The sequence below is a fragment of the Epinephelus moara genome, chromosome 10 (genome assembly GCF_006386435.1).
Source record: "Epinephelus moara isolate mb chromosome 10, YSFRI_EMoa_1.0, whole genome shotgun sequence".
In the NCBI taxonomy this organism is placed as follows: domain Eukaryota; kingdom Metazoa; phylum Chordata; class Actinopteri; order Perciformes; family Serranidae; genus Epinephelus; species Epinephelus moara.
The window spans coordinates 27,218,377-27,235,002 of NC_065515.1; the positions used below are offsets into that span (position 1 = coordinate 27,218,377).

Genomic DNA, 16,626 nt, shown 5'->3' on the forward strand with positions numbered 1-16,626 from the left:
CTTTTAGGTGACTACAACAACATGTCGGCTGGCACATGAACAGACACACAGTGACTCAAATAATAGTGAAAGTAATAAAAATAGGACAAGAATAACCCGATGACATCACACACGCCGTGAAAGACGACCGGGGATAATTGGTGAGTACCAGCGTGTAGCGTGTAGCCTACCAGGCATAATGCAAGTCCTGAGTCTGAAATATGTCTGTCAGCGAGTCCTACTCCACCTATTTAGACTCCACAGTAGACAATGGCAGCATTTCTCCGACCACGGAGCGAGCCACAAGCTCCGTGGCTTCTTTCAGACTGATAGGTTTAACGTTATCTCCGTTATTAGAACCAAACGACAGCCGTTGCTAAAGTAACTGATGTCTTGTTTGAAAATGTACGTAAGTATTTGATTACTCAAAAAGCAAACTATAGGTTACTGGTTACTGTAAAAAGCAATCAAAGTACTCTAACGCGTTACTTTGTAACGCATTATACCCAACTCTGGTGATGGTCCAACAAGCTGTCAGAGTAAGCATGGAGCCCACACTGTAGCTAACTGCACTCCCTGAAGAAATATTATCATATTTTTGGAAAACTGAAACAGTGATTCCAGAGAGAAGCAGACAGAGGGGTCTACAGTCTGTGTATGAAGGATATATCCAGGATGTCAAACTGACTCAGCAGCAACAACAGGTTAAAAAGACAAAGATAGTTAGAAGCTAAAGCCGAACTATAGGCTACAGGTCACAGTGTAAAAGTGAACCACCACATGACTGCTGATCACCACAGAAGACAATGAATATAAAGGGAAACTTTGCTGATAGTGAACCAGTTGCCAGCACCCGCACCTCCACAACCGAATGGGCAGGGATCTCTGGGGGAAGTCAATCAACGTTCATCTGCGCACACTGCGATGACACACAGCTGGTTGAATATCAGCAAAGTTTCCCTGCTTCCCATCACTGGTTCCTGTGTAGCAGGGTCGGTCTTTATGTTATAATTAGGGCTGAATGATATATCGTTATCGTATCTATACCGAGATATGAACATGCAAGATATTAATATCCCAAAAGGCAACGATATTGACGATATAATTTCCCCATGAGTTTCCCCAGCTTGACCTGCATGTACAACTCAGCCAATCACAAACATCCTTTTTACGCTTGCCATAAATGTACAGCTACAGCCAGCCAATCACAAACCTCATTTCCTGCTTGCCTTGGATCGACAACAAAGCCAGCCAATCACAAACATCCCCTTGAGCGAGGGAGACGTGCTGCTGCTAGCAACTTGCTAGTACACACAACACATTTGCGACTAAAAATAGTTTTGTTCGAGCAAATTAAATCATTCAGCACGCTGTGTGAGTACAGATTTCAACCAGCAGCAGAAACGAAAGGCGAAACTTACCGGTTGTGGGTTGAACGGGGGTCACAGACGGGAATACGGCGGAGCGCTATGGCTGCCGCAAGATAACGTGGTTTGCTACACATGATTCCCGTGTATTCAGTCACTAAAGAGGGCTTCCAGAAAATGGTTCGGACTCGTTTTTTAAAAAAAAATTTTTTATAAAGAATGCTTAGTTTTCACTGAACCCATAGTCATATCGTATCGTATCGGTATCGAGATATCTGGCATAAATATCGAGATATGAAATTTTCTCCATATCGTTCAGCCCTAGTTATAATCATTAAAAAGCAAAAGCAGCATGTGTATGCATTCAGTAAGGCTATATCTTCAGTAGCTAGCTAGCTAACCCTACACTTTTCAGGGTTTGATTTTGGTTTTGGAGCAGGGAAGCAATGTATTTATTTTTTTAACCTCTTCAGGTAACGAGTATCATTAATACGCGACGTAACCCAGGCACAACATTTAGCTCCAAATCCACAAAACCAGCCTGGAAATTAAGGAAATCTAAAACAATTAGAGTCAATGGAGCACAGCTGTGTTGTTGTCAGACCCTGGTCTAATGCTACGTTTTGATGGGCCACTCTGGGTCCGGGGGTGGTACTTAGCAAAGCGTCAATTTAAGGAGCTGTAAGAAATCTAAAGCAAATAGTCATAAAATCCTCCTAATATGTCACAGAGACTAAGGAATAATGTTCATATAACATACTGATCTCACCGACAACAATAGTACAGCCAGAATATTTACATTTAAAAAAAAATTTTTACGGTCCGCAAATCATGTTTATGTTTTGAATTTGTGTTTTGGCCTGTTGCGCCACCCACCGCCGTCTACCAGTCACGCAGTCAGTAGAGTCTCAGCATCAGTTAAAGTTACGACTGAGCTACAGCAGCACGGCAAGCAGCATTAGCAGTGTCCCAGTACATAGCATTAGCAGTCTCCTCCGCTGTATCCCGGCAGCAGCATTAGCAGCAGAGAAGCCGGACTTGATCTAACGGTCCGCTGGAAAACGCAGCCCTGCCACGGCAGCCGCCTGTGGGCAAACAAATCAGTCTCCAGCGTGCCGCTGTCCAACAACCTCGAATCTGTAGGGGAGGGGGGGCGGACACGACTCGAACACTTGAATTTGAGTGCAGTAACCGTTTTGGCCACATTCTTACATACAGCGCCTTTAATTCAATTATTAAAAAACAAAATATGTATTGGACATGCAGTTAATCTGGGACTTTTGGGGGCCTGGGACAGTTGACCAGGTTGCTGAAAAAAGCCGTACAGCAACCCCTGGCCAGATTACGCTATTACTGCTACATAAAAATTAGCCTACTGTCATATTTACTGGAACTATATCCACTATATCCACACAGTAGTACATGAGACATAGTCTGTAAAAAAAATCATGTACCTCTGCCTCCTAGCGCTTCTAATGGCATTTGCTAGAACCTGCCACGGCTGAAGGAAAACAACCAATCAAAGTTGAGGAGTCTTCAATGTAGCTGTCAATCATATCAGTCACTGCTCGTGAACTGCGGTCAAACTGTCACAGTAGGCAGCGCTGATCAAATATGAATCAAGACTCTGTTACTGCTTTCTCACCACAAATGTTTTCAGAAACATATTTCACTTTACTGTTTAGCTGTAAAATGAGAAAGTTCGTCCAGCTGGTGAGTGGTGCTCTGATTTGGCTTGACTGTTTTTAACATAGCAGCTGATTCACAAACTTTCTAATAGAGCCTTGAGGCAGTTCCGCACTGTGACCTTGACCATTCAGTTTGCAGCGTTGAGCTTTCATGAAGAAGAAATCAAACTTAAATGCAGAGATGACAAGCAGCCTTTGTCTTTGAGACCTTGAATAGGTTATTTATTCCTAATTTTGATGCAAAAATCTGCATCAAGCATTAATATCACCTACAGAGCTTGAGGTTCTGCTTAGGCACTGTGTGTTTTCAACAGCTTTTTTAGGCAAATGAAATAATGAACAAATGTGAGGGGCACTTCTGTCTTTTTAGATATCTAAGTGTATTTTTCTTTTTATGTGCAGACCTACAATTTATGGCTGGGTTGGATGCTGATGGCTGGATGTTTCCCTGGTTTTATATTGTGCTGTTACTGGATGTACACTGCATTTTGTGAACCTATTTATGACCTTGTGTTGTGGCTCTTAGCATACGTTTTACATATCTTTATGTTTTATGTATTCTGTTAAGGTCTAAATGTCTCTTATGCTAAAATCTGCGTGTTTTGTGTCTCATCTTACCTGGATGCCCTTGGGGCAATACAGCTAAAAAGAAATGGTTGACGACGTTGCAAGGAATCAGTAGTAAAATAAGGTATTTGATCTCAGCATCTGTAAAATGTGTCTTTATTTTTTGTTTCTTCTTGCCATCTTTTTCTCTTTCTTTCCACCCAGCTGACAGCTAAAACTCTACTCCCCCCTGCCCCCCCAAAAATTTCAGAGGATGCTCTGGGACACCATTTCACATCCAACTTTCTCTATTTGCCAAACATCACACAGCGTTTTTACAGTTCAGCTCAGATAGCCAAAGAGAATGCACGAAGACAGTTTTAATTTATTCCTGTGAAAGTTTTCAGCATGAATAAAACATCTCTCCTGACTTCAAAGGAAAAAAATAAAGCAAAAATAATAAATTGGCATTGCACGTTTCCAGATCTCTTTCATTGACACAGACGTCTGGCACAGTTGAAGAACTTGATTAATTTACTGTAGAGTATCTGTTGTTTCAAGTGACAGTTGGTCTCATTAAAGGAAACTAAGGTTTACTTTTCTAGCGTTCCCTTTTGAAGCAGTTTAGAGTAGATATGAACATGGACTGTGAGGTTTTTTTTCATCACACTCTTGTACAAATAGAATGCACAGTGACACTGAACACATGTTAAAAAGATGATGGAGTTTCATTTGTTGAGTTTTTAACATGTTACAGACAACATGAAGGAGAGAAGAAGAGCAAGCTGAGGGTCAAAGACACTAAGTCTATGAGAATCTCTACCTGATCCAATGACTTCCTCTATTTTGACACACGAGGGGTCGATTTCCTTTGCAAACTCCCGCACAGCCTCATTGGGGTCCTCGTAGGTGAAGGGGTCGATGTAGATCTTGACCCCTGGTGAACTGTGACCCTCAGACAGGGTGGGAAAGGTCACAGTCGGGGTGGGACCACTGAACATGTCTGGTCTCAGAGTCACTTCTAAGGAGAAAATTAGAGAGTGTAAATATAAAAACTGTTTTGGAAGTTTGGTGCATGAAAGCACATATTAAAGTAGAGCTCATTTAAAGTTTCAGAACTGGTCGTACCTCCTCCTCCATTGTACTGCTGCAGCTTGTCACCATACACGCTCTCCTTCAACTGCCTTCTTCTGCAGACAGAAACACAAACAGGGAGAATTTGGGGGAAAGAGGCAAGCAGACAGAAATGTTACACAGAAGTTAGGAAAGTTAGAAATGCTAATTGGTTGTCTTCTCTTCAGCTGAGCTGAGGTAAAATAAATAGTATTCTTGAATGTCGAAATAAGTCTGCCTCGGAGAAGGGAAAAGTCTTTTAGGAATTCATTAGTATTATATGGCTGGTTATTGTTCTGTGTTGTCAGCTCTTGTTTCCTGCTTTCATCTGAGACTGGAACCAAAGAAATGCACTCTGTAATATTTCAGTATGTCAACTGATCTTCACAATAGACACCTGACACCGCACACAGGAGAGACAGAGTGTCACTTGCTATTTCTGGGAGGTCACAGGGTCACAGAAACTTCAGGAATTTCAGAAAGTCCAGATCTATTTTAAAACTGTTATCAGTAATAAATCATTTTTGTCCGAAGCTATGTATAATTAACATATAATTAAGATGTTGTTTCCTACAAATTATAGCAAATTACCACGTTTAGCAAGCTTTGGACCTCTGTCGCCTACAAAGGACATTCTATCTGCATTAAATTATACATTTTTAGTGTAATGTCAGTAAGTAAGTCTTAAAAATGCTAAAAATGCACCAGACTCCCTCAAGATGTTGTAAAAGAAACTATAAATGATAATGTAAAAAAAATGTATTCTTGAGCCAGGAAACATTACTTTTGACGTAAAAAGCTTGACTCAAACTTACCACCTGTCCACCACATCTCACAGTGTTCGTCACCAGGTACAGTTTGCTCAGTTGTCATGGTGATGGCTCAGTTATCATCACGTGACCAAAGTATGGGGCCTCACATAATAACAGATGATCATATGGAGGGAGGGGATCGTAAACCTGTTGTCATGTGACTGAGGTTCAAAACTGCAAAGTTGCTGCAAAGAAGTTAAACGTTTGAGTTCTTGTCGAACCATGTGACTGTGGCGAGGCGTGAAAGTTTTGTGTTTCACCATGAAACAGGAAGTGGTTTGTAACTCCAAGGTTCACGGACCAATCACTCCCAAACTTCACATTTGATGGCAGTCCTGACCTGAAGACATCTACATGCCAATGTTTAGTTGCAGTTGTAGCGCCACCTACTGGCAACAGGAAATGTCATGTTTTAGACTTAATAGTACATCTCCTTCAAAGATGACCAGATTCTGCATGAGAGCCATAAGACGTAGAGGATGCTATATTGTGAAAACTGTGAGTTTGTGTCAAAGGGTGTCTCCATGGTGGCGTGGTGTATTTCAATGCTTCAACGATACACTAAAAGCTGTTGTAACTTCACTCCACATGCTCATATCTCTTCAAAATTTGATGATAGTCCAGGTCGTGAAAACAATAGAGGAATTTTGAATCATAGTCAGAGCGCCACCTACTGGCAACAGAAAATTTCTATATTTTGATGTCCTCCTGACATGAAGATGAAGCTCACAGTATTCGTCACCAGGTACAATTTGCTCAGTTGTCATGGAAATGGCTCAGTTATCATCACATGACCAACGCGTGGAGCTTAACATGATAACAAATGATCATATGGGGGGAGGGGGTCGTGAACCTGTTATCATGTGATTGAGGTTCCACACTGTGAGGTGTGTTTGAAAGCTGTGAAAAATTCTAGTAAATGAAATTTCAATCAACGCCTTAGTTCCAGTCAGACATTTATGTAAATGGTAGCTGAATTCCATTTAACTGCAGCTTCAGAGTCCTGGTATTGTGCGTGCTGCTAGCTCACTGTCACACTGTCACTGCTTACCGACAGAGATATTATGACACAGTAATACCTGTACTTTTACTGTAATGACAATCAAAATCTCTGCAGTATAAAAAAGTGTTTATACTGCAAAACATTCGATTTTTACCACTTTTTTATTCTATTCCATTTTATTTTATTTTATCATTAATTTTATATCTAATTTTCACACACGACAAAAGAAATATTATTTATACAGCTACATTTCCAGATTAAAAAAAGGAAAAAAGTGAGCTTATTGAAACCTATCAAATCAGAGCATGTTCAATGCCTTGTTAAGGACGTTTTGATTGGACAATGACAGTGTGCGTGCGTGTGTGTGTGTGTGTGTGTGTGTGTGTGTGTGTGTGTGTGTGTGTGTGTGTGCCTGTGCGTTACCTGGTACAGATGATGGCGATAGCTACCAATGAGACGATACACACTCCTCCTACTAAAGAGCCTGCAATCAGGGAGAGCTGCTGTCCTAGCTCTGACTTGTACTCATCTGCAGAAACACACACACACACACACACACACACACAAAGTAGGGCAAAATTTAATTACTTCACAGCCAGATTTTTACTCTTGCTCAACCTCTCACATTCCCCCTCTCAGTCCTGCACTCTCTTTCCTCTCCACCTTAAACCCCCACCAACACACACACCTCCACACACTCCAGCCAGCCAGCCAACCACCCACTTACCGTCGGTGAGCGTTTGAAAGAGCATGTCCTTGCTGTAGGCTCCGTAGCCAGCCACGGTGCGGGCCCTCACCTGGACCACGTAGCCGGTCCCAGGCCTCAGACCCTCCAGAACAACATTGGGTGTTTCGCTCTGGACCACTGAACTGTTCAGCAGTGACGACTGGGACTGAGGAGGAGGTTGAGAGAGAGATGAATATGTTTCACAGCGAGCCAAGTCAGACGATAACACTTCTTCAGTCACAGACTAAGAGAGACTAAATTTAGTACTCAGTTTTGGCCTTCAGCTCAGACAAGATTAATCCTTCCAACGTTCCAGTCCAAACTGAGACATTCAACGTTTTCAAACTGTGACTCCTGGCAGGATGTTGTAATGCAACATCTTGAGTTTGAATTCATCTTGTCATTCATCTATCTTGTCTCACCATGCCAGTCTCTATCACATGATTTATCTTTTCCCTTTTCCAACAATAAAAACAAGAACAATTCAAACTACATATTGTTTCTGTGCTACACACACTTGAATTAACCGTCTGTTTGACTCTCAGTGTCATCTACAACATTTTCCACAGTTCATTGTCTGTGAAGCAGTTCCAGACTTATCATGAAAAAAAAAGACTTTAATGCATGTATTGCTGTTTGCCTTCCCTAGTGTCGTTACTGTATGTGTAATACTCCCATAGGTCTACTGCACTGTTAGACCTTTTCCTTAGTGCATCTATACTAATAGTGTCTATTACTTTTCCCATCTCATTATTACCTGACGCTTTTGGCAATATTGTCTCTGTTAGACTCATGCCAATAAAACACACTGAATTGAAAACTGAAATTGAATTGAGAGTGAGAGGGGGGGGAGTGGACTGAAAATTGGACACAATATAAAAACATTCTTTGATCTGTAAGTCCAGTGTTACTATATAAGTCTCTGGTTTATCAGTAAAGTGTATGAACTACGCTGCAGACTTAAGTCTCTAACAGTGACAGACAGAGTGACATCTCATATTAATGTGTCCTCCGCAGGTTAATACATTACATCAACAGGTCTGAGTTATATACGTCTGATGTATAAAAATTATAGGAGCACATTTTAAAAAATATTTATCAGCTATTTTATGAAAAAATAATGATTCTGCTAAACGTAAAAATGTTAAATATTGCGTCAAAATATTGAGCAGGCTGACAATCGGTCAATCCTTAGTCAGCAGTTTGCTCCGTTGCATCTGTTACCACACCCAACAGTGATATCATGGTGTAGTCACATAGCCAGGAGTACTGTTATATCACAGCTGTAAAGTTAGCATTTCTTTTAACAACATTTATAAAAAAAAAAAGGAAAACTCAGCAGCAAGGCATCTTTGTCAGTTATTCTGGATAATCCACCAACCTCTGTGAGAACAGATTTGACTGGAACTACTATACCGAATAAGTTGTCCTAGTTAAAGCAAGTTCAGAAGACATACTGGGTCATTGTTTCTGGAGAGACACATCACCATTAAATTTTACAAATGTCATTTTACAGTGTTTTGTGTAGCACATACAGAATACAATTTACTCCCATTTTACTGGAGTGGTGACAGAGAGAAGGGAAAAAGGGGCATAATTCAAAGCTGTGGCACATAAAATGACTCTCAATGCAAGACACCAATAGATGAAAGATAGAGTTTTGTTTTTCTTTCACTTTGTCCACAAGTGCCTGCTCAAAAGTCTCTTCAGTCCCTTTCTCTTTGATTTCTGGCTCTTTTTCCCACCACTTCGACCCATTCTTTCCTCCATCTCCTTCAAATATAAAGTGATAATGCAGTTAATTAGCTATTGCCCACAGAGACAGGTCTGCCAGAGCATTTGGACCTCTTTCCGCCCCATCTTCCTCCTGAGGTGAATTAGGCATCAGACCTATCAGGCCTATCTTATAAACCCAAGGCTACAACCTTTTAGCGCTATCTTTCTACGCCTTCCCTTCTACGCTTCCTCTTACCCATTTCTTTCAGATAAAAAGGTTTTTGCTGCGGCAAGATCGAAACGGTCCAGGGGGAACGACAAATATGGTGTGGAGATGGCATGAAAGGACGGGGGAGGGAATCATGCCGTGAGGATGAAGGAGGTGGAGGGGTCGACGGCAGAGCAAAGGGGAGAGGGAGAGAGATGACGGTGATGAGGAGGAGAGTTCAGGAGGGAAAAGACCAGAAGAAAGCGAGGGCTGGGGGTGAAAAGAGAAGGGAGGATGGAGAGCGAGGGCAGTCAAAAGATGACATGCACATGAATAAAAAGGGGTTAAAGATGATTGAATTTTTATTCATATTATCATTGCAGTTCTTAATAACAAATACCTGCTCCTCACTTGATGGTCTTAAACACTTTATGTTGTTGCTTGAGGCTATCTGTCTTGTTTCTATTATGCAATGTCTTGTGTAATGCATGTTGTTCCTGTGTGCCCACAGTATTTTCATATGCTATATTTAATGTCAATTGGCTCTAGTTTATTTCAGTTCAATACTGATATACTGTACTAGGAGCATTCAGACTCCTACTGTCATAATTATGACACGACACATGGACGACTACAGAGTTTGAGGTGTTAAAAGCTGTGAGAGAATATGGTTGAGCTATATTTGGAAGTGGACACAGAAATGGGGGTATTGTGTCAGAGTGGGTTTTAGATTTGGAGGTGTGTGTGTGTGTGTATGTGTGTGTGTGTTGGGGAGCTCTATGCTCGCCACAGTGAAAAGGTTAGGGGGCAACCCATCTGGGAAGGTCTGGGAGCTAGAGATAAGTAGTGGGGAAAAATCCTGCCTCCCTGTGCCATATCAAATTTACAACATTAAAACCTCATTATCTATAGAGTGGCTATGAAGGGAGAGGGAAGGGGGGGGGGGGGGTGGAGTAGATGGAGGGAAGGAAGGTGGAGAAAAGGAGGTACAGTACAGCTGTCTGCTAAGAAAAACCTGTCCTCCCTCTCTCAAGGCTTATCAAACTGCTCCCCGAGGACTTCTTCACTTGAAGCTAAAATTAGTCACTTTATGGGGCTGGCTTGTCTCCAGTGTAAAGTACAGTATTTCTCCCTTCTTAAGATGAGCATCAAGGAAGAAGAGTGAAACGAAGAAACAATGAGAGAAGAAACTGCCAGCTTTTGATTCTGGGTCTTAATTGGCCTCCATGTTAAATAATGTTAGCGCAAAGGCAGCGGCGAGTAAGGCCGGCTTACTGTAAAGTGGCTGCCCTGATTTTGACAAAATAAGTGTTTTATCTGTGACTGTCAGACTGCAGCTACAGTACATGTCTCAGAGACTGCAGTTCCTCTCACTCTGTCCTAAAACTCACTCTAATTGCTCTCCGAGAGTCAGAATCACAACTTCCACCCAAACCGTGGGAAGTAGCACCTTCACAGCCAGGTGCAGCACCCCCGCTCAAGTGGCGGGGGTGAGATGTATTTGTATTGTTGATTTTTTTTTTTTTTTTTTTTTTATGTTACCTGCGACATCTTTTGTTTTTTAAATGATCTCTGGCAGCATGAGCCTTCCAGATGATTCCCTGAAATATTCTGTGCATTATCCTACAGATTCAGAGCAGCATGAACATGATGTTCAAGTTTAAATGCAGTTTTGAAGCAACAGCTGAACTTAAAAAGTGTGACTATCATGGTGGTGGTGACGCTGTGCTGCCAGTGCATTGATCTTTATGCCATTGCCATTGTCATACCGGCATGTTGTTTGCCAGCCACAGCATCATATGGTGCTGTCAAAATGTGATTTACAATTGTTGTAGCCATTAAAAAAAAGGTTTAACTTTGCTTATATGTCATATTATATATCATTTTGTTATTGCATCTGTTTATTATAGCTTTGGGTTGCATTTATTTGAATGAATGAATGTTTATAACACTATAAGGACTTGGTGCATAGGGCATGTATGGCCCCACCTGTAGCTGGTAGCGGTTTCAGAAAATGTTGGGCAGCTGAAGTCTTGGTTAAGATAAAGTCTTTTGATTATTGTTTGACTCATTTTTGTGACATTTCTTGTTTTCTTTATTTATGATGTTAATTGAGAACAATGTTTGGAAGATGTTTGATGTCAGTTGAATAAATGAATTTAATTTTAAAGTGACAGGGAATATGTATTCAGTGCCTGCGGCTTTAACAAGGAAAGGGTCACAACATTGTTTTAATGAACCCATACCTTGTTTTTTTGGCGTTAAGTGATAGGTTTGTCTAACGTTCCAATATGTTCTTGCTCAAGTAAAATGTCTTTTTTTTTTTGTTTGCTCCAGTGGCTTTTAATGTACGTGATCATTCCCACAAGCCCTTACACCACCACAACAACATTATTTTTCAGTGCCCTCTAAAATTTCTGTTTCATATGAGTATTTTCTGATCTGCCAGGTCTATAGTTGAGGTTAGGGACAGATAAGAAACTCTGTTGTTGACTGTTGGTAAGAGACCGCATGTAAACTGTGGTTTCTGCTGACAAAGTCGGACACTTTTTACAGCCAACTTTCCACCTGAGCTCCTTCCTAAAAGGTTTTGCGGCATTAAAACAACATCACACTATTTCTTCTGTTGCTTGTAAGAGATGACAGTGACTGCTTGCATGATCACAAAAGGTTATTTGTCAGGAAAACTTCACCATATAGATATGCACAGCTTCTTCTTTGAGCACACATGAACTGATGATGGCATAAATGCATTTCACTAATTGGAGAGCAAATCTTTTTGATCTTTTTGAATCACATTTCACGATAGAAAATCAGCATGGAGAGTTACAACACATCTTTCATTATACTGACATTTTACTGATTAGATACTGTGTCTGAGTGTGTTGACAATTTGTGTAGCATTTATAAAATGTAAGAAATATAACAAGAAAGAGTCTGGTTTGAATATATTGTGCAAAAATAAAACAGCGAGGTAATAAGGGACTTCTGTAGCATACCTAGATTATACTATGTGCTATGTCAGCGCTGTGTTTCGTTTAGTTATAGGATTTACATATTAACACATAGCACATACTGAACTAAGAGAAGCAATAAGAACCACAATAATAAAAACGACACACTCTCTTTCCCTTGTGCAACACAGTGAAATTATAGCCATACACTATGCTGTGCTGGAAAATTGGAATCTGTGAGCAAGCCCTCTGGAGTCATGGACTTTAAGACCGAGTCTTTTCATCAAAGAGAATAGATAAGAAAGGGAGTTGACAACAGTCTTGAGCATTTACAGTGTGTTGTTATGATTGTATCTCAGAACTTTAGTGAGTTATGGAAGCAGCAACTCACTGACAGTATGTATTAAGAGGGGGGAAAAAATGAACACAAAGACTAGCAGCGGTATCCCTCCAAAAAAGCCAAAAACTATTTTCTTCAGTTTTATGAAAAAGGATTGGAAGATGGCAGGAAATCAAATGTGGGCTGTGAATGAGGAGGCATGTTGTTCTTTTTGGTGTATCTCACACAATCCCTTGTAGGTGCTTTGCTCTTTGTTTTTAATCTGTCTGCAGTGAAAGTCTCTGAATCTGTTTTTGCAGCTGCTGGCTCAGCTTCAGAAAAGATGAGGATATTCTTATGTTTTGCTTTGGGTGATAGATACGCTTTTAATTTAACTTTCAGTCTCCAAATGCATTGCTTCCCACTGACTGAATTACAAAGAAGACAAGATATGCAGCTGCAGTTTGTCCTTTCTTTGGAGTTTTTTTCTGTCCTGGAGCAGCAGTCTTTGATGGGAAAGCAATCAGGTCCTGCACGTTTCACCCCTGAATCAGAGGCCCTCATTGGAGCCCCGGGTTTGACATTTTTTATGCAGGCTTGTTCGATCACTGGGCTCTGGCAGCAAAGTGTTTTGTGCCTCAGTCTCCTGGTTCATACACGTTAGAACCTTGTCCACCGCAGGACAGCTGGAGGCTTGATTGCTTCAGTCAGACAGCCTCACAGAGGAGAGTGGTCGGAGTTGCGATTTCAGCAGCATCCACTACTGAATAAATTGGTGCTTTGGTCTTCTGGTCTTTAAGTGATTCAGCTAGGGAGATAGAAAAATCCTCCAGTGCTCTCAAGATGTTGACATACACAGCGAAAAGCAGAGGAGTGACATTTTTTATCATCACGTTCACTCTTTATTCTCTTTTGCAAAACACTGGAAACAAGCCCTTAGAGAGAGAGTGAAGTGCTCAAATACGTGCGGGGAGATCAGCGTAGAGGCACTACTCCTTCATATACAAAGGAGCCAGTTGAGGTGTTTGGGCATCTGATAAGGATGCCACCTGGGTGCTCATCTTGGAGGCTTTCTGGACATGTCAAACTGGTGGGAGCCCCTGGGGACTGTATATCTCATCTGGCTTGTGAAAGCCTTGGGATCCCCCAGGAAGAACTGGAAGACATTGTTGAGAGGGGGGAGTTTCGGACTACTTTGACCGAGGCGGTAGAAAAATAGATAATTGGATGGAGAAGCAGTGGAAGTGCCTCTTGCACAGCGATTCAGCGTGGGTAGGATAAAGCAAACTTCCAGAGAGTTTAGTTCAAGGACATACTGGCACCTCTCAAAAAGCAAAGTCATCAATAGAGCTGCTAATCACTGGCATTGTCAAAGAGAATACAAATAATCATTATGGATATCTCTTGTTTCTCTTCAGCCTCAACAGCCTGAGTCATACAGATCCTAAACATCCAAGCCTGGATGAATGGATGGTTTACTGCAGAGATATGTACTCTCTGTGATAGTAGGGCATTCAGGACTACTGCATTTTAGTAGTCATCAACTACTCCAAAAAAAGTAGTCAACTAGTCGATTAATCGCAGGATATACCATATATTTTTCCTTCAAATATAACAATGATCGGCTATCGTCAAAAAGGTCTCAAATACAACCAGTAATGTAGACGGAACCCACCTGGGGGTAGTCCTCAATTGGCTATGAGAGGCTGTTCACAAATGGGCTGCAATTTGATTGGACGATTCGACTAGTCTTTCTTTCCCTAGATGACCTAAATTCTGTTTATGTAACGTGGCAGAATGTAACATAGAAAATGATTCTTTAAAATAACGTGGCAGAATGTAACATAGAAAATGATTCTTTAAAAAAAGAAATCAATGTCCAACCAGGGCCGTCGCAACCGGACAGGCAAACTAGGCAATTGCCTAGGGCCCCGAGCTGGAAGGGGCCCCCCAGAGACGGCTGACATTGGTCCATATCAATAACAATATGAATGGAACCCCTATAGACACTGCAGCAACGACAACACGTCGGAATCCCCCCTAATAGGGCCCCCCCTACTTGCTGCTGCTTGCAAGTGGCTAGAGGGGGCCTCCAGGGACTGCTGACATTTGGTCTGTAATCAACGACACAACTTGAAACCCCCTTAGAGACACTGCAACAACGACACGTCGGAGACCTCCCTAATGGGGCCCCTACAGCTGACTGAGCTGACTTGCTGCTGCTGCTGCTGCGGGCTGCGGCAAAATGAAGCGAACGTATCCCTCAGGGCACGCTAAAAGAAAAAAAAAAGTAAGAGGAAGATGAAAAGAAAAAACGAGACAGTGGTAAGTGAGAATGTGTTACAAGTAGTTATTGCCACATGCCACTTTGTCCCAGTCCCACCAAGCATCAGAAAAGTTTAATGTTCAATGCACAACATGACAACAACAGCTAGCTAACATTAGTTAGACAGTGAGTGGACCAGCTTGAAGCTTCTAAACTCTTGAGACATATCTGTTTGTTTGTTTGAACAGAAGAGGTGTATTATATGACATTAGCTGTGTTGCCATGGTTGTGTACACAGAACACTGTACCTGCAATAAGTTAGTGCCAACGACAATGTTAATTTCTCCCATTAGTAATGCATTTGTTGTCAAATGCTAACATTAATGAAACCAACATCATTTCTTATTCTGTCCAAACTGTAACTAATTTGTATTTAGAAGAGGAAGATATTATGTTAACATGAAGCATTGAAATTGTTACTGTTGTTCATTAATTATTTCATACAGATCTTAAATGTTGAGTGTTTGTGAAGCACATACACACAGTTCTGTACTTGCATGAAAATACTAAAGCAAACTCACCAAATATAATTGAGCTCTTTTTTTTTCTCAAGGTGCTTTGTTGAAATATTTTGGTCCACAACAACAGCATACCTCTACAGTTGCCTCAACAGATGAAGGTAGGAGGAAGTTATTCTAAGTTCACAGTGACTTAAGAAATAAGAATAACTAAGAATAAGAATAACTTCATTGAGCCTCAGAGGGATCTGCTCTCCAGTTTAAATCTGTCATGAGATTATTTAATTTAAAATGACTACACAAATATTTGTCTTACACAATGAGTTATTGTATTTATTTTTGTATTTTGTTGTTATTGTTTTCTTAGAAAGGAAGCATGTTATGTGTTTTTGTTAATTAAATAATTTAAGGCAATTTTGCTTTGTTTTTACATTTTTCTATAAATAAAGGATTTGTTACAAACGCTCCAAGGTGCCTCTTGCCTAGGGCCCCCAGAGGGTCTTGAAACAGCCCTGTGTCCAACAAAACCAATGTCCTCCTTCAGATGTTAGAAGACCATCGCAATTCATAACTATGACCCATCAACACTGACTACCCACAGCGCCCCCAGCTGCATGTCTGCGGTAAATGCATTTCCACTGCTTTATTAAGGCACCATGCTAAAACCACAGATGAATTACTAGTCAGTAACATTGCACAGTGTCAACTAGTGGTTTTGATTGACTATTCGACTATTCTGTGAGAACGGTATACAGTGCTGGAGGCAACGCCTTGTTCATTCTTGTGAAAGTTGCTCAGTAAAAAGATTTACCTGAAAAATTACCCACATCTTTCACATCCTGGGGCCCACAGAGCAAGCACACATGAGACTTTCGCCAGCTGAGAGGCTAACTTCCAGTTTAGCCCTCACGTAACTTGCAATACAATTATACAATACAATACAGTAGCCCAATACAATACATACAGTTATTTAGTCGCACAGCTCTTCTCAACTATTGAAAAGTTATCAGACCAAATGGATCAAATTCTGATTATGAAATTATTCATTTCGCAGGGGCTGTGACACTCAAAAAATGTTATCACTGATTTAAAGACATCTCTTTTACAATGTAAGTCTATGGGAAATAGTCTTTTTGGGCCCAATAGCATCAAAGCCTGGTGCTGTTCCTAGAGGCTTGTGTGAAACCCCTCTGCAGCCGTGAGTTTCTCTCTTTGGGAGGAAAGACTCTATCCTTCATGAATAAAGGTAACTTTCTGTGATGTCATCTGGCAAATATCAAAACAGCAATGCCCACAGAGCCACATCCACATTGAGCTGAGGAGATGAATCTCGGAAATGATCCCACTCAACAAACAATACAGCAATATTGCTGGCTGCAGTCCACAAACAGTGTAACAATCCTCCCCGCG

The 16,626-nt window shown here is 41.1% G+C and overlaps 1 protein-coding gene across 1 annotated transcript in view; it reads right to left on the reverse strand.

The window, feature by feature from the left end:
* Nucleotides 1–16,626, reverse strand: part of LOC126397150 (ephrin type-B receptor 1-like) — a 121,082-nt gene that overhangs the window by 28,738 nt on the left and 75,718 nt on the right. The window contains exons 10-13 of the mRNA XM_050055694.1: nucleotides 7,236–7,401; nucleotides 6,932–7,037; nucleotides 4,709–4,770; nucleotides 4,404–4,601 (exon numbers count right to left, since the gene is read on the reverse strand). Coding sequence (XP_049911651.1) covers nucleotides 4,404–4,601; nucleotides 4,709–4,770; nucleotides 6,932–7,037; nucleotides 7,236–7,401 — 532 coding nt within the window. The remainder of the gene's footprint in view (nucleotides 1–4,403; nucleotides 4,602–4,708; nucleotides 4,771–6,931; nucleotides 7,038–7,235; nucleotides 7,402–16,626) is intronic.